The following is a 23099-nucleotide window of genomic DNA, read 5'->3' on the forward strand; positions in this document are numbered from 1 at the left end:
TACCTAGTGAACTTACGCTTAGGTGCTTGATCTTTAGAGATGATCATAGAAGTAAAACCAATATTGTGGTAGATGCCTTGATTATCATGACCTCTGATATATCATTTTTGATGATTTAAGGGTTGAATTTGATTGAAGAATTTAAAGACTTATGGTTGATGTGAGATTATCCTTAGGAGCATTGAATTGATTATGTTGAAAGTGACTAGTGAATTAATGGATGAGATTAGAGAAGCCTAGGAGTCAGATCCTTTCTTAGGGAACCAAGTGGAGAAGATTGGTAGAAGTATAGATAATCATTTCTGAGTAGAAATCGACGTTGTTTTGAGGTGCAAGAACAAACTTGGGTGCTTAGTAACATTGAATTAAGAAAGATGATTTTAGAGGAAGGACATAAGAGTACTTTTAACATTCATTTAGGAGCTACTACGATGTATCGAGACCTTAGGAGGATGTATCAGAGTGGTGTAGCGGAAGCATGGTGGCCTAATATAAAGAGAGGAGTAGAGGAATTTGTATACTCGTGTTTAGTATGCTAGAAGTCTTTAGGAATATTTGTAGCACTTAGACGTCCCATTTTGGAAGTGAGATGGTGAGTGGATAGACCTTAGTTGTAGGTTTGTCTGAGACGCTTAAGAGATTGATTCTCTTTGGGTTATAATGGATAGACTCGCCAAGTTTACTTGTCTTACCCTTGTTGATAATAGACATTCCTTGGTGAAATTGATAGAGTTGTACATTTATAAGGTAGTGAGGTTTGCATAGGAATTAGAAAGCAAGATGCGAGGAGTCTACCATTGCAAAAATTTCGGGGACAAAATTTCATAAAGGAAGGGAGAATTGTAACAACCCAATTTTCACTAGGCCAAGAGCCCAATTAAGGTCATTTAGTAGCCCGGAACGGGCCGTTCCAAAATTGAAACGGGGCGTTCCAAATTACTAAATAGACCTACATTTGGTAGCCCGGAACGGGCCATTCCAAATATGGAACGGGCCGTTCCAAACTATTAAATTTAGCTATGATTCTTAGTTGGGAACGGGCCGTTCCGGATTTCAAAAATGGTCTTTAAACCTTATTGAGAACGGGCCGTTCTGGTTTGAGAATAGGTCGTTTTGGATGTGAATTTTACTCATGATTTAAGGGTCCAGAACGGGCCGTTCCGGATTTGGAACAGGCCGTTCCGGATTTAGAACGGGCCGTTCCGAAGACACCTGATGCCTATATATAGAGCACTCTGGCACTCCCAAAAGGCATACTTTTCACTTTTCTCCTCTTTTCTTCTTTGCTCTCTTCTTCTCCTTCTACACTCTCTGAAGACCGAGGGACACTCAGAGGAAGAGACCAAGGAGATCTCTATTTTAGTTTCAACTATTGTTCATCCAGGTACGGGAGAAAAGGGGATTATTTATATAGAGTTACATGAGAGAATTGGGTAGAGGAAGAACCCTTAGGATTATGAGAAATTTTATAATTATTTCTGTTTGGAAAATTATTGGTCTCATGTGATTCTGTATATATTTAGGACTATGAATATATGATTTATTTGTAAAAATGATGCTCTGGGATAGAGAACGAAATTATAGAAAAGTGCCTGTAAGTTAGGTTTTGGAAAAATTAGATTATTTCTATTTGAGGAATTAATGATACCTTTAGATTCTGTATCTGTTGAGGATTAGAAATATATATTTAATTTGTAAGAATGACGATTTGGGAGAGAGAAAGAAATTGTAGAAAAGTGCCTGTGAGCTAAGTTTTAGAATAATTGGGGGTTTTACCATTTATGTTAAAGTTATATTAAATTGATGATTCTATTGATTATTATATCAATTTGTGAATGTTATTGTTATATTACTTGATAAGAATTGATGATCTAGATGTGAATTGCTTGAGGGGTGTGTAAACCCTTATTTTGTTGGACTTATCTGTTGTGTATGAGATATGAAATTCTGTATGTGATATGAATTTGAGCTATGAGATGAGATGTTGTATGGATATGATTATGATTGTGATTGTGGTTCCTCACACTAATGACTAGGGATGAGACGAACCTTGAGTAGTAATGTTTCAAGGACGAGCGTGCCCCTAGCATAGTGTGGGATGAGTGAGGCAATTAACACGCATCACTTATGTCAAATATGGCAGCCCTGACATAGGGTTAAATAATCTAAATAAGGTAATTTAGATCATTTGTGATAAGAAAAAAATAAATATGTGAATTAATTTTATCCAGCTACCCAAGACATAGCTCCTATTGTTGATGAAGTAAGTTCTTGAAAGATTCAATGCTTTTGCTTGAACAGTCCAATGCTAGAATGTTATGTTTGGATCATCAAGTGTTAGTGCTGAATCAACCGAATGTTAATGTTGAATGCTTGTGCTTGATCAACCGAATGCCAATGTTTGATGGAGTGGTCGAATGCTTGTGCTAGATTGACCGAATGCTTATGCTGAAGTAGTTGAATGCTTGTGCTTGATCAACCGAATGCCAATGCTGAAGTGGTTGAGTGCTTGTGCTTGATCAACCGAATGTCAATGTTTGATGGAGTGGTCGAATGCTTGTGCTGGATCGACCGAATGCTTATGCTGAAGTGGTTGAATGCTTGTGCTTGATCAACTAAATATTAATGCTAAATGGTTGTGATGGAGTGGTTAAATGCTTGTGCTGTATCGACCGAATGCTGGTGCCAATTCAATCAAATGCTAGTACTGGATTGATTGAATGTTGATGAACTGAATGCTAATGCTGCAGAGTTGAATGCTTGTGCTGTATCGACCAAATGCTGGTGCTAATTTAATCAAATGTTGTTGCTGGATTAATTAAATATTGATGAACTGAATGCTGATGCTGGAGGGTCGAGTGCTTGTGCTGTATCGACCGAATGCTAGTGCCAATTCAATCAAATGTTATTGCTGCATTGATCGAATGTTTGTGCCAGACAGATACTGGGCTTAGACAAAAGAAAAATGTAACTTGTGCCAGCCAGATACTGGGTTTAGACAAAAAAAATGTAACTTGTGCCAGGCTGGGCTTAAAAGAAAAATGTAACTTGTGCCAAGAAAATACTAGGCTTAAAAGAAAAATATAACTGGTGCCAGGAAGATACTGGGCTTAAAAAGAAAGATATAACTAGTGCCAGGCAAATAATGGGCTTTAAAAGAAAGATATAACTGGTGCCAGGCAGATACTGGGCTTATACAAAAGAAAATGTAACTTGTGCTAGGTAAGTACTAGGCTTATACAAAAGAAAATGTAACTTGTGCCAGGTAGATACTGGGCTTATACAAAAGAAAATGTAACTTGTGCCAGGTAAGTACAGGGCTTATACAAAAGAAATTGTAACTTGTGCCAGGTAAGTACTGGGCTTATACAAAAGAAATTGTAACTTGTGTTAGGTAAGTACTGGGCTTATACAAAAGAAATTGTAACTTGTGCCAGGTAAGTACTGGAATTAAATAGAAAGTCAAATGTGAAGTAAGTGCTTAGCCTAAAAACTCTACGTCATAAGTTCTAGGAAGCAAGAGATGCAAATGAAATGTGATGTGATGCAAAATGTTATGAGACATAACTTTCAAGACTTAAACTTTTGTTTATTTCCCTTTTTGTTTTTGCTTTTGCTTTATTTTTCAGAAATTCCTCATCGTGACACACAGCCAAGGATCATGGATGAGTGAGGCCATTGGATACTTTTGTCTTGAATGATGGTTGGCTCTTTCTTGTGGGTTACCCTTAAGCTGTTATAAGCACTTATGAGTTCAAACAGCGTTATCTTGTTGGTTCCGCTTTGTAACATTTATCAAGAAATTATCAAGCATACTGTGGCTTTTAAAACTCATAAAAATAATTTGTAATGCCTTAAATTTTCCTTTTTTAGATGTAACATGCATTTCCTTTCAGTATATTATCATAAAATGCAAAAAGAATTAGCAACAAAGAGGTAGGATAATCTTATTTAAGAGAGTAAGAATGTGTTTACAAAAGAAGTCATTGTATGACAAGAATGCCAAATATGTACAATGGTAGCAATAAGAGGTAACTATTATGTGAGTGACACTTTCCAGATGAACAATGCTAGTACTGCAGTTCAATAATCTTGATTGCTCGCCAATAAACTTTAGAGGATAATTCAATGCATTTTGCCCCAATTTTCAGCTCTACCATGGCTTGCCCCAATTGATACCTCAAAAATTGGCATGATACTTATCTGCTAGATTGCTTTTCCGGGTTTTCAACCTAGCATGTCGCTCTGAATTTGCTTAGATCGCCTTTTCAGGTTTTCAATCTAACCAGCTCTTTTTTTGTGTTTTTTTTACCTAATTTTTGCCGAGATTGCTCTTTTGAGTTTTCAACCTAGTGGGTTGCTCTAACTTTTGCCTAGATCGCCCTTTCGAGTTTTCAATCTAGCGAGCCTCCCTTCTTTTTGTTCTTGACCCTAATTTTTGCCTAGATTGCTCTTTCAAGTTTTCAATCTAGCGGGTCGTTCTAACTTTTGCCTAAATTACCCTTTCAGATTTTCAATCTAGCGAGCATTTTTTTTATATATACCTCTTTTTTTTCTTTCTTTTTTTTTTTTTATATTTTTTTTCCTAGATTAATTGCTCTCTCGAGCTTTCAACCAAGCAAGTCGCTCTAACTTTTACCTAGATCGCCCTTTTAGATTTTCAATCTAGCGAGGTTTTTTTTTTTTTTTTTTTTTGTATAATTGGCCATGAAAAATTGCATTCAACCTTTCTCCTCAATGAGATTTAGTTGATCCAAACGGGTTTGGACCCATTCTGCTTCTTCTAATTTGGCTTCCGTCAATACACTTAAAGATGGAATTTCAACCTCGATTGGAAGGACTGCTTCCATTCCATAAACTAAGGAAATTGGGGTTGCCCCAATTGATGATCCTCTTGATATTCTTGTTTGCTGCTTCAACTGCCCCGTTCATCTTTGGGCGGTATGGGGAAGAGTTATGGTGCTGAATTTTGAAGTCAACACATAATTCTGTCATCATCTTGTTGTTCAAGTTGGTTCTATTATTAGTGATGATTCTGCTTGACATATCATAACGAAAAATAAATTCCCTTTTGATGAACTTTCAACCACATTTCTAGTCACATGGGCATATGAAACGGCTTCAACCCATTTGGTAAAATAGTCAATAACAACCAAAATGAAGCGATGTCCATTTGACGCTTTTAGCTCAATGGGACCAAACATTCATTCCCCACATCGAAAATGGCCAAGGTGATGACAAAATATTAAGAAAAGTTGGCAAAGCATTGATGTTATCAGCATACATCTAGTATTTAAAGCAATCATTTTCCATTTCCTCACAAGTCTAATTAACTACACAATCAAAATTATTTGGTGCAACACTAGCATTGTCACTTTCAAGCACATTTTTCCGCATTCTTTAAAGTTAGGAAAAGATTAGTAAAAAGATTAAGGAGAAAGGAAGAGGCAAGAGGAAGAAAAAATAAATGCATTTATAGTTAATATTTAAAAGGAAATACATGAGCCCTTATTCAATGAAATAAATCTTAAAGCCTTGGGCAGAGCAATAAGATTGACATTACAAGAAAATTACTTTAAATCTGAATTAAAAAAGAAACACAGGAAGCTCGACAATCTCCCAATTATTAAGCTCCATGTTCGGTGGACAAACGTGAACCAGACTAACATGTTCATTCTCGCAAGAGTCTTGCTCAACAACAGCTATTGAGTTTGGAAACTCAAACTCATCACACCAAAAGCTTTCTCATAGATCACTGAGAGGGACCCCATCTACTCTCCTCAACAGAATTAACTGTCGCCCCTCCATGACCTGGTAGAGGGTTGTTCCCAATGTTAGGATTATCCTCTTTAAAGTTTAACCACCCAGCCTTAGTCAAACTTTGTACCTTAATTTTTTGTGCTCTGCAATTTTCAAGGGAGTGACCGATAGATCTCACATGATAATCACATTTGGCATTAACGTCGTATCCCCTAGGATATGGTGGTTCTATGGGCTTCATCAGGCAAGGTACTACTAGTGAATTTTGTAGTAGGAGAGGGAACAACTCAGTATAGGACATAGAGATAGGGTCAAACTCAATTGGTTTCCGATCTTGGGTATTTTGTGACCTCACATGGCTAGAATTTTGGTTCCATGGCTGGGTAGATTGAGGTGGTCGTGCAGTAGGTATTGCGGGTGAAGCTTGCAGAGCTTGATGGATAGGTTGGTGAGGATATGGTGAGATGGCAGTGATATTTGGGTAGGCCATGTGAGGGGTATAGAAATAAGGAGGTTGGTTGTTAGGTAACCTAAGGGAGTTGAATGTCACTGCATTTGTATCTCCTTCATTTTTCTTTCCTGCACCATTTGAAAATTTTCTTGAACTAGCTATTTCACTAGAGTCAACCGCAATCTTCCCACTCCTCATGCCATTCTCAATCCTTTCCTCGATAATGACTATATCAGAGAAATTTGATGAAATATTCCCAATCATCTTATCATAGAGCGGTGCTCGTAAAGTATCAATGAACAAGGCTACCGCTTCTCTATCAGACAAAAGAGGTTCCACTTGTGTTGCCACTTCTCTCCACCTCTGAGCATATTCCTTAAACGTTTCACCATTTTTTTTAGACATGTTGTGTAGTTCAAACCTATCTAGAACCATGTCAAGAATATATTTATATTGTTTAAGGAAAGCATCAGCTAAATCTTTCCAGGAGCGAATATAGGCCCGTTCAAGATGCATATACCAATTCAAAGCTGCCTCAGTTAACGAATCCTGAAAACAATGAATAAGAAACTTATCATTGCGAGCATATGCTGCCATCTTTCTGCAATACATGGTTATGTGATTCTTTGGATAGCTTGTTCCTTTATATTTATCAAATTTAGGCACTTTGAATTTTGGGGGAAACTCTATATCTGGAACCAAACAAAGATCGATAGCTTCACCGACATCATAACTACCTCCTTCCACAACCTTTAGCCTCTCTTCTAGCATTTGTAACTTCTCACTAGAATGAACATGCTCAATTCCAGAGGTTAGTTGATATCCCCCAGAAGTTTGGTGAGGATTCCCTTGGTTGATAAAATTAGAATTTTGGGGTTGGTAGGGAACTTGATGTTTATAAGAGGTGACATTTATGGGTGAAACCTCAGGTTGGGTAGGCTGCATTTGTGTAGGCGGCTGATTCACCAGTAGTTGGTGCTTATCCGGAGGATCGATGATTGTTGGAGGTGTGTAGTTGGGCGGAAGACCATATGGTGGCCATTGGACCTCTAGAAGATCAACTTGTTGATCGGATTTGTTAAGATGTAGAGTTAATTATTGTGCTGGGGTTGGGATAAAGCCAGGTGGATACGCAGGAGAAGTTGACGATTCTCCTCTAGCTACTGGAGGGGTCCCTTCAACATTTTTCACTTTTATAGACTGCAACATCTCTAGAATTTGGGCTATTTGTTCCTTCAATTGATTGATATCATTTCTCAGTTCTTCGTTGCGTTCCTCCATCTCATCCATGATCCTGGCCTGAGAACATGTTCTATAACGATGTCGAGGAAACACTTTATTTTTTTTTGCTTGATTACTTTTTGAATACAAAGTGAATTTTATGAGTATAAAATAAAAGGAAGAAGAAACAAATTTTGGAAAAAATTGATTTTGTATTCAAATTGAAGAGTGACTCCCCACATCTCAACGCTAGAGGCAAAAAACCCTTAGGTCATACAATGGTTGACACTTATTTCAAGGGAGCATTCACTCCTCAATGGATAAGGTCATCTTACTAGCAATGCAAGAGTACGAACCACATTTTCAAACAAGGATCAATCATCTCAAGATCAAAATGTGATTAACAATCACTCAAGGGAGAATTCTCTCCTCAATAAATGATGTTTGAAACAAGTTATAAGTCAAATGTGTTATTATTTTGGCAGATCTTACCTACCCTTTGAAGATCATTTTTTTAGCACATTTATCTTGATACTCTTGCTTAACCCTGATGCATTGCTAATATGATTTTGAATCTCCTTCATATTGAATATTATCAATTATTTTAAGGTTTAAAAGAAAAAAAAACAAACGAGATGAAGACTTAATTAAATGAAAAGAAGAAAGAAAAAAAAATGAGACAAAGACTTAATTAAAATGTGACTTACTATGCCCCTAATATGCATGTATGAATGATTTTTTTTATCATTTATCCTTTATTTAAAAAAAAGATATTTTAGGCAAGAAAAGCAACCTAAAAAAATGATATTGGATATAAATGTATGATTCATGAATGTATTAACACATTTTTTTTGTTAGTATGAATATATATAAGAAGAGGGATAGAGAGTAGTACAATGTGACCTATTACAGTAAACCTAAAGTAGGAAATTTCTAAGGTTAACACCCTACTTTGGAAGGTCATTAAGTCCACCTATTAGTGCATGGTTTTGTGGGTGGATCTAAAAACTCCTCAAGATTTATTGGTCCCTAGGTTGTCCTTATCATATAAATAAGGACCTAGCACATGAATCAATCAAGTAGGGAACATACCCTCTCAATATGATTAACTCATTCTACTAGTAACAACCTGAGCAGTAACTCAACAACGGTCAAGTGAGCATCAAGCCCCTCAATAACAGTCATCAAGCCACCTTCTCTTCTTAAGCTCGCACAGGCTCAGGTATAGAGCCCAAAGTGTGTGAGGTACAAATGTTAGTGGATGTGTGAGGTAATAAACAGACATGCAAATAAAATAAATAAAACTCCAATTTCAGCTTAAATCCAAACAAAACATGCGTAGCAAAAAAACAACAAAATAAATAAATAAAATAATAAATAAATAAATAAATAAAACAAAAATAAAAGGGAAAAATTAATATTTATAAAATCATAATTTTGCGCAATTAATTTAATAAGGCCTGACTCTCAAATTTCCCCAGTGGAGTCGCCATCTGTCGTAACCGGGATCACGACGGGATGACGCTAACATTGATTTCAATGGAGCCGCCATCGATATTTTATTTTAAGGGAAAACATTGGAAAACCCTTTAAAAGATAATCTTTAAAAGTAAAGTTGGGTTCGGGAGTCGATTACGTGTAGGGAAGGTATTAGCACCCTACAACGCCGGTAAAAACAGTACCTTTAATTAATTGCGCAAAATTATATAAATTTATAAATATTTAATTTACTCCTTAGAAATGTATGTGAGATGCTTATATTTTTTTTGTATTTTTATTAGAAAATTATAGGGATTTAGGTTAGCAAATGGCTAATTAATAAACCCTTCTAATAACATGAAAGATAGACACTACAAGAAAAATGTAAATTTTCGACGGAAAATTTCCGACGGATATGGATCCATCAGAAATTTTTGACGGAATTTTCCGACGGATATTTCAGTCAAAATTTTTTGACGGATTTATATTTTCGTCAAAAAATTTTGACGGAATTTTCCATCGAAAATTTCTGACAGAAATATAAATCCGCCAGAAATTTCTGACAAAATTTTCCTGACAGAAAATTCCGTCAAAAAATTCTAACAAAAAAATAAATCCGTGGGAAATTTCTGACAGAAAATTTCTGACGAAATATTTTGTCAGAAATTTCTTATTTTTAATTATTATTTTTAATTCTTATTTTTAATTTCTTATTTTAATTTCTTATTTTTAATTTTTTATATATATTTGTAGTATTAAAAATTTTATATATAACTTTTAAAGGTATAAATATATATTATAATTATTTATTACAAGTTTTTTATATCTACGATTAGTATTAAAGATGAAAATAAATTAGGTCACACTATATTTTATTATAATTTAGTTGGTTTGAACCCAACTTTTTTTAAAAATATATATCTTAAGTATGACTTATTTATATATCATAGACATTTTTTAAATGTTTGGGTAGAACTACAATCATAAAGACTTATTTTATAATAATTTAACACTATTAAAAATATAAAAATAAATATGTTAAATTTTATAAAAATAAAGTTTAATTTATTTATGATAGAAATTTGTTTTTAATATCTAATATATATTTTTAGATGATAATTTATTTTAAAATATATCTTATAATAACAATTCTAAATGGAACATAAATCTTCTGATTTTTCTTATTTTGATTTTTTTTATTCAATGTATACAATTTTACTATTTTGATTTTTTCAATCAACGTATACAGTAAATAAAAAACATAAAAGATAAACATGCATTCTACAAATTTTATTTTATCAAAAAACATTATTTATTTTAATATATTACATTATATATGTGAATATTAAGACATATATATATATATACATATATATATTATAATTAAACTTTTTTAAAAAATTAATTCATTATTAGGAAATTTATTTTATCACATGAGAATTAATCTCCTTCAAAAATTTGACAGATATCAAATAAATAAACATTTTTTCTGAATATATATATTTATTTTATTAGAATATAATTTTTATTTTTTAAAATATTATTTTTTTAGATAAAAAATTATGTATATGTCAAATAGTAGTGTGGGCAAGTGCCCCACTATTCCAAACATGCATTCGTCCCTGTATATATATGTGTGTGTGTGTGTGTATATATATATATATAATATAGGGGGTTATAATTATATCGGTGTAATTTTACTAAGTATTATGCCGCTCAATAACTTTATATTAAATGTGAATTTTGTAAATCCGACCGTTAAATTGAAAGTAGTTCATATCACTTTATACATGTATATCAAATTTTGTTAAAATTGAACAACAACTGAAAGGTAATCAAAGTGTTCATATTTTAGTGTATTTTGAAATGAATATATTATATCAATTTTGTTTTATAAAAATGAAGTATCAAATCATCTTGGATTAATATAGTTTTATATATATAATCTATAAGAAATATGAACTTTCAATCTAACAGTTGGATTTACCTCCAGGTTTTGGGAGAGTCTATAGAAAGTGTTGGGAACCCAGCTTAGACTTAGTTTAACTTATCACTCGCAAACTAATGGCCAGACTAAGAGGACTATCCAATCCTTAAAGGATTTTCTTAGAGCTTGTGTGTTGGACCAAAAGGGTACTTAGGATAGTTTGTTTTTTTTTCCTTTGATAGAGTTTACTTATAATAATAGTTATCACTCTAGTATGAGCATGGAACCTTACAAAGCCTTGTACGGTAGAAGGTGTAGGGCTCCTCTATGTTGGTGTGAGTCGGGGGATAGTATTACCTTAGGACCCGAGGTAGTACATCAGACTATAGATAAGGTTAGGATGATTCAAGAGAGGATGAGGACAACCTAGAATAGACAGAAGAGTTATATTGATAGGAGGAGGAAGGACTTAGAATTTCAAGAGGGAGAGCATGTGTTCTTGAAAGTCACTTTATGGACTGGGATTGATAAGGCATTGAAGTCTACAAAGCTTATGCTTCGATTCATTGGTCATTTCCAAATCCTTAAAAGAGTTGGTAGCGTTGCCTACCAAGTTGCCTTACCAAATAATTAATCTCTCAAATCTTCATAGAGTATTCCATGTTTCTCAACTCTGGAAATACGTTTATGACCTTTTGCATGTGATTGAGTCAGATCATCTTGACGTTAAGGAGAACCTAACAGTGGAAGCTACTTTGATGATAGTTGAGGATCGAATGGTGAAAAAACTCAGAGGTAAGGAAATTCCTTTGGTTAAGGTGATTTGGGAAGAGCGACACCTGAGAGTGCTACTTGGGAGCTGGAGGAGAAGATGAAGGAGTCATATTCGAATCTCTCCATTCAAGTAATTCAAAAATGAATTTCTTAAAAGGTGGGGGGATTGTAACATTTTATTTTTTTAAATAATAATATTATGATTAATATTATTATATTATAGTCAGATATATTAATAATTTTTACGCATGGGGAATTATTTTATTTTATTATTTACTTATTTTAATGGGAATAGAGAAATGGGTCGGGTTGACCCGGTCTAGTCAATTAATTTTAAGAAAAGGATCAGATAAAGTGAACCCCATCTACCTCATTTTGTGTTCTAAAGGGTTAGGAGATAAAAGGGAAAGAAAGAAGGAGCTTTGAGGAGAAATGTTTATAATTGTCTCAAGCTGCACCAAGATTGTCATGATCATCACAATAAGGTACGGGGAGGGAAATGAGTTCATTCATATGTGGGACTACAAGAGAGAATGGGTAATGGAAAAAATCCCTAAATTCCTAAATTTGTCCATTTTTTTTTCTAGCACTGAAATTGATGATTTAATTAAGTTTTATATTGATTTATAAATGTGGTTGTTATATTTTTTGGTAAATTTGATGATATATATGATAATTGAATTCATTGAGATGTGCTCTATAAGTTAGGGTTCTTGTAGATTGATGAACACCCTTAATTATATGAATTAATGAATAATTAATTAAGAGATTTTACTTATGAATGTACCTTAGTATTTTTGTAATATCTTTCTGTGTGATTAACCAAATCAATTTCCGTTTGTTGAGTTAGAAAGAGACACTTGGGGATATAATTTAGACTTTAGAATTGTGTAAAAATGTTAAGAATTAATTGAGCTATGTAAGTTATAAGCTCAGCCTCTATTTTAGTGCGTGAAATATTAAGTTTTTTGTTGTCATCCATACAAGGTGATTGTAACGACACTTTTAGGCTTCATGTTCTTCACAAAAGTTATATCCTTGGATATTATCTTTCCAATAACATTGGAATCACTCAAAAAGGATATGTTTAACTCAAGTTATGTTCAAAATAGTGAGTAGAGGTCAAGCTGTCAAGATTTATGGTGCCCGGCACGGGTATTCTATTTCAGTTTGCGTTTTTTACGTTTTGGGACCCTTTTTTTTCATGTTTGTGATAATTTATGATTTCTTAGTGATTCTTTATAATACTTATGATATGATCGAATGAGTTTAATGTGGGATTGTTACATATGGTATTATATTGATGAATTTTGATGATGGTTGTGCATTGTATGATGTCCACTAATGATTGTTGTATAAATGGTGTGTATTTGGCTGAGTATAATTGTTGTATGAATGGTTTGTATTTGGATGAGCTATATACAATTTATGCGACTCTTTTGTTAATTGTGCATTAGTATGGATGAAAATGAGGAATGGATGATGTGACATGGCATGCACATGGGTGGATTTTGCATACGCATTTACCCTAGCCTATGTTGTGATTAACAGGGGATGCATTATGATGGAGGACAATCTGAGGAGAGTACACACATGAAGACCATTGGGCCTTTAACTAGGTCCTAGATGAGACTTCTACAGAGGAGGTGTTTCTTAGACCTATGTTATTCATGAGCATTGAGTATGATTCCCCTTATTAGTCTCTTAGTTTCCATTGTAAATACCTTATATAGTATTTGTACATAGCTGATAATTGTATATGTGTACTTTTGCCTTTGTATTTGTGAGACACTTTTTTCTTTCTTTGTAGGTCATACCTTTAAGATTCTAGGGTATGTTACATGGAGACTTTTGCTTTATTTGACCTTGTATTAAGGGTCATTTATTTTCATATTTTTATTAGTAGAAGTGGAGTGGCAAATAGTAAGTGTGTAGGTGAAGCTAGTAATTGGACCTTTGGTGGGCCTAGGCAAAATTTTATATATTAGGCTTGTTTTCCTCCATTTTTTTTCTAAGGAATTGATTTAGCTAGGTCTCACTGCCATTTGGTGAACCTAACTAAACCAATTCCAAGATTTTAGGATTGGATTAGATGAAGGAAATTAATAAGCCAAGGCCGCCTAGCTTACTCTTTGGGCGAATTATTCTAAAGCTTCTCCAACACACTTACTTCTGTTTAGCCTAGGAGACAAGATGACACATGGCATCTCTTGTTTGGCTCTTCTAGATCTGAGTGTCTCCTCTTTGTCTCCGCTAGAAGACAAGGTGACACTTGGCAAGCTAAGATTGGACAATCTAGATCTAATGTCTCTACCTTGTCTCCTCCTTGTCTAGCTTGCTCTACAAGCTACTCCACCTCTATATATAGGATTTCCCCTTTGTAAAATTCACTTTTGATGATAGATGAGATCATAGCTGAGATTTCTCTCTGAATTCTCTCTTCCAAAATGTCTTAAATCTCTTTGATTTTGATCTAATTCTCTTATCCTCTTCATATAAGAGAGTGGTGAGGATTGAAGTGACTCATCTTCTTCTAAGGAGTGGCGCATCTTGAAGAGTGTTCTTCACCTTCCAAGGTGAAGCTAGAGGCTTCTAACTCCATTACGAGTCTCAAAGAAGCTTGAGAAGTGTCAAGAAGCCAAAGGTCTAGAGAGAAGGTTGAAGGAGAAGCCAAAGCCAACCAATTTTCTCTAAAAGGTTTCCGTCACATGATTTATACCCTGGCTTGTGTGGTGATTAACAGGGAATACATTATTTATACCATGGTATGTGTGGTGATTAACAAGGGATGCATTATTTATACACTGGCTTGTGTGGTGATTAACAGTGTGACACTAGTCATAAGTGATGTGAATAGTGTGGCCATGCGTGGTGATGCCTGAAGAGATTGATGAGGATCACCCATTGTGCGACGCTCTAAGTCAATGCTTCTTAAGAGGTTGCATTGCATTGCATTGAGGTGAACATGAGCACAACATGAGTTGTATAATGATGTGACTAGAGTGATAATAACTGTTGAATATATGTCGTGATGACATGGTTGTGGTTGAATTGTATGTTAAGTATAATATATGCTTGGATTGAAGTTCTCTTTTTGTAATTTACATATGAATACTTATTTTTCTTACCTATATGCTTTGTGATTTTATTTAGGTAATGATGACCTTGATGAGGGTGGTATTCAAGGTGCCGAGAGTTAAAGTTATGAGTTGCTTTGATAAGTGTGACATCAGGGCAATGGGATTAGATTACGAGTTTATAACTCACTTTTGAATTGCATTACTTGTTTAGATGAAATTGTAAACTTTTATATTTTATAATTTTGTTTTGAATTGATTGGATGTTAGAGATGGTGGATATGTGAACTTATTTTACCTAAGAATTTATTGAAATTATTTCTTTATGAATTGTATTACATGTTGAGGTAGAATGAGTGTCACAACTTGCATTGATAACTTGTTCTCTCTTAATAATATACAAATGATGTTATCTTATATAATGAGTTGTATGTATTACATAATTAAATAAATTAGAAAGGTTAATGTTCACTTACAAACTAAAGGGAGGTATGTGCCATTTAAAAAGACTATAGAGAAAATTGGTGTAGTTTTCCTTTAATCTAATCATGGATTCTTTTTCCTCAAATATTTTTTATTATCAAAATAGACACTTTTAAAATCATTTTTATCAAATAATATAAAACAATTTTTTCTATAATTTATCATCAATTTTACTAAAATCAATTGTTTTAAAATGAGTTTTTTTTTAATCAAAATTAATTGATCAAACAAATTGAATCTAATAAGAACCAAGTTCAGGTCATTAGCTACCTCTAACATCGATTGATATCATCGTTGCTTGGCTTTAATTAGCTAATCATTGATTATTGCATGCTTCATGGAAAACACCAAATGTTAAAAGTATTTGAAAGAAATAAAAGTATAATAAAGATGTTTTATTAATGTAAAAAGGTGTTTATATCATGAAGTATGAGAGATAAGCCTAGTACTTCAGAACCTACTTTAATAATTTTCTGTACAATAGACGTGTGGGAAAGAGATATTGCAGCGTTGATTTAGATTTTATTAAGAATGAATGAGAATTAATTTTGTTAGAATAATTCATAGTGTAGTCCTAATTTTCTAAACTTATATCTTTACATTCTATCTCAAGCCCTTCTCCGAACTTTATGATAAACGAATTCCAGCTTTATGACTGATGCTTAAAGTGTATTCTGCCTGGATATATATAAAAAATTGCTCAACTCGCTATCCTACCAACCTTTTATAAATCAAATTGCGAAAGCAAGCCTATCAAAGCTTGTCCAACATTTCTCGCTGTCCTACCAACCTTTTATAAATCAAATTGCGAAAGCAAGCCTATCAAAGCTTCTCCAACATTTTTGACGAGTTTGAATTGAAACTAGGCATGGCAACGGGGCGGGTCGGGTACAAGTTTCATGATACCCGTCCCCATCCTTATGGTTTAAACCCATCTCCATCTCCATTTCCATACTCGTCGAATATGTAATTTTGTCCTATCCCCATCCTCGTCAAGTATTGGGTATATTTGTACCCGTACCCGTAGTTGTAATCGTCAAAAATTAATTTTTTTTTGTAAAAAAACACATAATATTTTTAGCTTATCTTTCCATTATATTGTAATTGCAATTGGATTGTTTGTCTATCTCATATTTTAATCAAGAGACTTCTTAATAATTAAACAACTACAAATGTTTCACATCGTAATAAACAATAACACATAATTAAATATTAAAATTATTTAAAACAATCAAATCGGAGATGAGTATTAAACCAGGGATATATACTCGTACTCGTCCTTATCCCCAGTTTAATATTTCAGGTTTTACCCATATCCATACCCAGTCAAACCGAATATTCCCAGTCAACATCGGGATAAGTTCGGATGTTACTCACGAGTACGAATTTATTTGTCATCCCTAATTGAAACATGTATCACTACATCAGTATGGGAGAGCTGGCTTACTTTCACAATTAGCCAACACCAAGAAGTATTTCATAAAAATCCTCCCTTTAATCTATTTTTCTTGTTATACAACATTGTTAATCAATAAAACAAACCATGTAAACATCTTAGGTGAGATTGTGTAATTTTAAATTCAAATGAAAGTGGTTTATTAATAAAAGGGGACTAAATGTTCGAATTATTATTTTACATTATGCTAATTTCATCATAAAGGTACCGATTTAGGGCGTTGTAGGTAGGGATGGCAAATATACCCGTACCCGCGGGTAATACCCGAACCCGTCCCGACTTTGATGGGGAATACCCGGTTTGACCGGGTACGGGTACGGGTACGGGTAAAACCCGATATATTAAATCGGGTACGGGTACGGGTACGGGTATGTACTTACCCGCCCCGTACCCGTACCCGTCCCCGTTTCCATTTTTAATTTAATACTCACTTTTAATTTAATTATATTAAAAAAAATTTAATATTTTTTATGTGTGATTATTTATTATAATATGAGATAGAAAAATAACTTAATTATAATTATAATATAATAAAAAAAATAATTTAAAAATATTATCTTTTTTACAAAAAATAAAAAATAAAAAAATTGACGGGTACGAGTACGGGTACGGGTACGGGTACGGGTACGGGTATACCCGATACCCGACGGGGACGGGGATGGGGATGAAAACCACATACCCGGCGGGTACGGGGACGGGGACGGGGATGAATTTGACTCGCGGGGATGGGGACGGGTATCATAAAACACGTACCCGTCCCGCCCCGTTGCCATCCCTAGTTGTAGGGGGTGCCTAACACCTTCCTTACACGTAATCGACCCCCGAGTCCAATTTTGATTATAAAGGTCAAGTTGGCATTTTTCAAAAACTCTTTTCTTTTTCTGATGTTTTGAGTTAAACATCGATGGCGACTCTCATAAACTATTTTTCAAAATGATTTATTAAGGATTATTCTAGTAACTGTGCATTCCTTAATTGATGAGATTTTTAAATGGAGGTTCAATCTATCTATGGGAAAGATCAAAATTTTTCGGGTTCTAACACTTGTGATATTTTTCAAAAAGAATTTCAAGAAAATGCTTCTTTATATGTTATCAATTGTTGTTCATATTCAGTTCATAATATATATAATTTGGTAATAATAAAAGAAAGAAGATAATTTCTAAAATCAATTTGGATTACAAGTATTTGATTTGTTGCATGCTATATTTGATATTTTGTATCTTATTACTGATTTGTAATCTAAATTTGATTAATTGAAACTGAGATAAGAAAGAAGAGAATAAGAAAAATTGTTAAAGACCATAGAAAGCCATTTAAGTGAATAATCTATTCAACCCCCTTTCTAAATTCATGTTCTACCGAGACCAACAAACACATTGGGGATCAAGGTTGACCTAGATAAGTGTTCGACCATCATCATCATGTGAAGAACAAGAAATGTGAAAAAGGTCCAAAGCTTGTCCAACATTTTTGATGAGTTTGAATTGAAACTAGGCATGGCAATGGGGCGGGTCGGGTAAAAGTTTCATGATACTCGTCCCCATCCTTATGGTTCAAACCCATCCTCATCTTCGTTCTCATACTCGTCGGGTATGTAATTTTGTCTCATCCCTATCCTCGTCAAGTATTGGGTATATTTGTACCTGTACCCATAGTTGTAATCGTCAAAAATTAATTATTTTTTTTTTGCAAAAATTAATTATTTTTTTTTTGCAAAAAAAATACATAATATTTTTAGCTTATCTTTCCATTATATTGTAATTGCAATTGGATTGTTTGTTTATCTCATATTTTAATCAAGAGACTTTTTAATAATTAAACAACTACAAATATTTCACATCGTAATAAACAATAACACATAATTAAATATTAAAATTATTTAAAACAATCAAATAGGAGACAAGTATTAAACCAGGGATATATACTCGTACTCGTCCCTATCACCAGTTTAATATTTCTGGTTTTACCCGTATCCATACCCAGTCAAACCGGATATTCCCAGTCAACATCGGGATAAGTTCAGATGTTACTCACGAGTACGAATTTATTTGTCATCCCTAATTGAAACATGTATCACTACATCAGGATGGGAGAGCTAGCTTACTTTCACAATTAGCCAACACCAAGAAGCTTGAATCCAACCGATTAGTGATTCAAGAGACTCTTTTGCAGCCAAGCACCACCAAGTCACGACTAATTAATATTTTTTTTGCACAAGGAATGGGAAAATTGGATGGGTCCTATCATTACATATTTGCAAGAAGCTTGATTCCTTAATACCAAGAAGCAGTAAGAAAAGTCACCAGGGATTTCCCCCACTTCACATTGATTGCAAGTCAATTATGAAAATATATTTAATTTTATATTTTTTTTAAAAATTACAATTGTAAAATTTTAGTCTATTTTAAAATCTTGAAAAATTGAGGATTGTGGTACACGAAAAAGAATGTTTGAAAAAAAAAAAAAACAAAAAAAAGAGCTAAAGGGGTAGCAAGGAAAGTGTGTGAAGAAGGGTGAGTGCTAAGAAGAAAAGCATGAAAGTTGATTATAAAGGAGTTAGTACACTCAACAAATTAGTGAAAAAAAATGTTAAAAGTATTTGAAAGAAATAAAAGTATAATAAAGATGTTTTATTAATGTAAAAAGGTGTATATATCATGAAGTATGAGAGATAAGCCCAGTACTTTAGAACCTACTTTAATAATTTTCTGTACATTAGACGTGTAGGAAAGAGATATTGCAGCGTTGATTTAGATTTTATTATGAATGAATGAGAATTAATTTTGTTAGAATAATTCATAGTGTAGTCCTAATTTTCTAGTCGTCATTAGAGTTTTCGTCTTTCTGCTCTAAGTTTCCCCCAAGCCCCGTAAAAGGACAATGGTGATGCTTGCAAGCCTTAACTGCCGATATTAGTGTCTTACAAACTACTAAGCCGTTTTAATTTTAATTCAAACAAAAATTACAAAAACGACTTAGATCTTTACATTCTATCTAAAGCCCTTCTCCGAACTTAATTTATGATAAACGAATTCCAGCTTTATGACTGATGCTTAAAGTGTATTCTGCCTGGATATATATAAAAAGTTGCTCAACTCGCTATCCTGCCAACCTTTTATAAATCAAATTGCGAAAGCAAGCCTATCAAAGCTTTATTTGGCAAGTAAAATTTGATTAAAAAAAAATAGCAAACAAATAAAATTACCTTTTTAATATCCTCTAAAGCGTGCTCTAGAGAAATTTGATTTGTACTATAGAGAAAAAAAAAAGGAGAGGGTTGTGAATTTACAAAGAATCCTTATTTCCCTTCCATCGCTTCTTAGAAGAAACATGGACCATTAATTAACTTACTTTCATCATAAATCTGTCACTTACAAACACACCCTTACAATAAAGACACATCACAATATTGGCCTAACCCATCTAAGAACATAAAATTATTCTCATAAACACGTAAAGTTGAGATAGATATGCAAAGAAGTGAAGTCAAGGGGTGCCCTTGTTTGGAGAAGGTGACACTGCTGAGGATCTTTTCAAAATAGAACCATTCACTCTTGGTGGTGGCCTGTAAGGTGGAAGTCGACCTAGTAATGGGATAGGGATGTCAGGATCTGAGACTCTCTCGACTTTTTGTAATGAAGAGCGGAACATGGAAAGTAAAAGAAACAAAACTAGCAAGCCTATCTTCATATTCATAGCCTTGTAATGAAGCAAAACACAAATCATACATGCTTTTCTATTTATAACAGTGGGGTCTTCTTCAAGCAATTAATGCAGTAAACCCTTTTCAAAATAATATGGCTTAAACACTTTTGGTCCATGTGAATATCGTTCTCTGTTTTAGTCGTTTTTGTATTTTTTTTTTCATTTTTAGATGTTTAATATTTATTTTAGCGTTCTCTTATAGTTTTAATCATCACTAGCTTTAATTAATTTAGTGCTAAAATAATTAATAAAATATAATATATTAGTTAAGATAGTTAAGGTAACAAATAATATTTTAAATAATGAGAATTAAATTATTTGTGGACATAATTTAATTATGTAAATGTATTTATTTTATAAATAAGATAATTACATATAATTTTATTTTATAATTTATTTTTAATTTTTAAAATATTATGAATGATAAATTTCATTATTTTAATATTTTTCTTATTTTTAAATTTTTAAATTTACTTTTAACATTATATTTTAAAAATTATAATTTACTAAAACACTTATAATTTATTTTTAATTCATTACTTTTTATCTTTGGAAACAAAACTACTATCTGTTAGGTCAAAAAAACAATCTTAAATTCCTTTGGTCTTAAGTTTTACGATTAACAAATATTAAAATTTTTGATGAATTATATCATGTTTTTGAAATGATTAAGACGAATCTTCCAGTAAGACACAATTCACTAAGAAGACGATAGATTTATTAAGACGATTTTGTTAATGAATAAGACGAACCCTTTGTTATAAAAAAAGATATATATTAAATATTTGTCATTTATGATCTCTAAAACCATATAAAAGGAAGTTTGAAGTTTAGAAAGAAAAGAGATCAATCATTGTAAAACTACATTTTTTCTTTGTATAAAAAGTCTTCGTACGTAATTTGTTGTGTCACGTCTTGAAAGGAAGAGGAAACAACTTTGTGAACCTTAGTAACTTTAAGTTATTGAGTTTAAGTCTAGAGAGACTTGACTGATTAAGAATACTTGTTTCTTAAGCTTGAAGAGGTTTTCTTGTAAAAGAATATCTGGTGTTGAAGCTTGGAGAGGCTCTGGGTGAAAAAAATACTTGGGTAGATTGCTTGAAAGCACAATTCAAAGAATACTTAGGGTTGAGTCAGAAGTGGCTTGGTAAAGAATACTTGTATCTTTGATAAGATACTAAAACTTGATTTAGTTGGATCAAGAACTAGACATATATAATCTCAATGGTTGAGACAAACTCGTATAAATCTCTAAGTTTATTCTTTGCCTCGTCTGCCCTCTCATATCTGTTACGTTATTACTTCATTTCACTATAAAAAATGGGAGTTTTTAAGTAACACTATTTGGCCCCCCTTCTAGTGTTTCTCTTTTCTCCACAATTTGGTATCAGAGCTTAGAAGCCTTTGATAGGGTTGAGCACCTAATAGTGCCAAAGGAAAAGATCTAAAGATGGAAAGTAGTAAAGGACAATACCTACCAAAAGGATATTATCTTACAAGGCCCCCCAACCTTCGATGGAGAAGACTGCCCATATTGGAAGGATAGAATGGAGATGATCATTAAATTCAACCAATACCAACGCTAGAAGATCATTACAGAAGGAGATGTTGTTGTAACAAAACTAGAGAACTAGCTTATACATGATGACTACAACATATTGCAGCTCAACACCAAAGTCAGATACATCTTGACTGTCATTATTTATAACTTAATACAACATCTTCTGTAGTTATAAATAAAATAGCAAAAGAAATGTGAGAATCAATTAGGGTAACTCATGAGGGCACTAAGGATGTTAGACCCAAACGAATTGTCACTCTTCAAAGATAGTACGAGTTGTTCTCTATGAAGGAAAATGAAACCATTAATGATATGTTTGAAAGATTCCAAACAATTCTTAATGGGCTAAAATCCCTAAGAACCGAGTTTTCCAAAGCTTAGAATAATCTTAAGATTTTGGATAGTCTTCCTAAGATTTGGGAACCTAAAGCTACAACTATATCAAAAGCATGTGATCTAAAGAGTCTTACCCTTGATGAGCTTTTAGGAGCTCTAAGAGTTCATGAGGTTCACCTGAATAATATAGACCACTTTAAAGCGAATGATTTAGTTTCTCTAAGAAGTAGTGAACCCAGCAAAACAAGAGAAAAGGGTAAAGCTCTAAAGGATGAATCTGAGTCCAGTAGCTAACATGAAAGTTTTGAAAACTCAATAGATGATGAGATATCTTTCATGTCTAAAAAGTTTAAGAACATGCTTAAGAAAAAAGGAAGACTAAGGAGCTTCCATAAAATGAATGACAAGTACAAGAAACATGTTACGGAAGATAGCAAGGAATTCATCTAGTATGGGTGCATGAAACTTAGATATATGAAGGGTGAATGTCCTACACTCAGGAAGCGATGGACTAGTAAGAAGAAGGCCAGAAAAAGTTGGATGGCCACATGGGAGAATTTGAATAGTAGTAGTAGCAACAATTCAAACAATGAGAAAGCCAACATCTGCCTTTTGGTAGACGCAGACATAGACGATACAAAGATAAAAGTAAAATTGACTCTAACTTTTGTTCTTCTGATGATTCTCATAAGAAAGAGATGTCCTATGAAAATCTTCTAGAAAACTCTCATATAATTTCCCCTGAGTATAAAAAAATTAAAGAAAAATGTAGAGCCTTGTGATAAGAAAATGAAAAACTCAAGAAAGACATATCAGATGCTACTAGAGAGATTTAGACTCTAAAAAAAAAAGATCATTAGCAATGT

General features: G+C 33.3%; 1 protein-coding gene across 1 annotated transcript; it reads right to left on the bottom strand.

Annotated features, from left to right (window-relative positions):
- Window positions 1-5752: 5752 nt before the first annotated feature.
- On the bottom strand, window positions 5753-7156 carry LOC145949605 (uncharacterized). Its single transcript, XM_083060065.1, has one exon. It carries the CDS (start codon window positions 7154-7156, stop codon window positions 5753-5755), a length of 1404 nt encoding a protein of 467 aa, XP_082916191.1.
- Window positions 7157-23099: the final 15943 nt, after the last annotated feature.

The sequence above is a fragment of the Cajanus cajan genome, chromosome 7 (genome assembly GCF_000230855.2).
Source record: "Cajanus cajan strain Asha chromosome 7, NIPB_CcT2T_4, whole genome shotgun sequence".
NCBI classification, from domain to species: domain Eukaryota; kingdom Viridiplantae; phylum Streptophyta; class Magnoliopsida; order Fabales; family Fabaceae; genus Cajanus; species Cajanus cajan.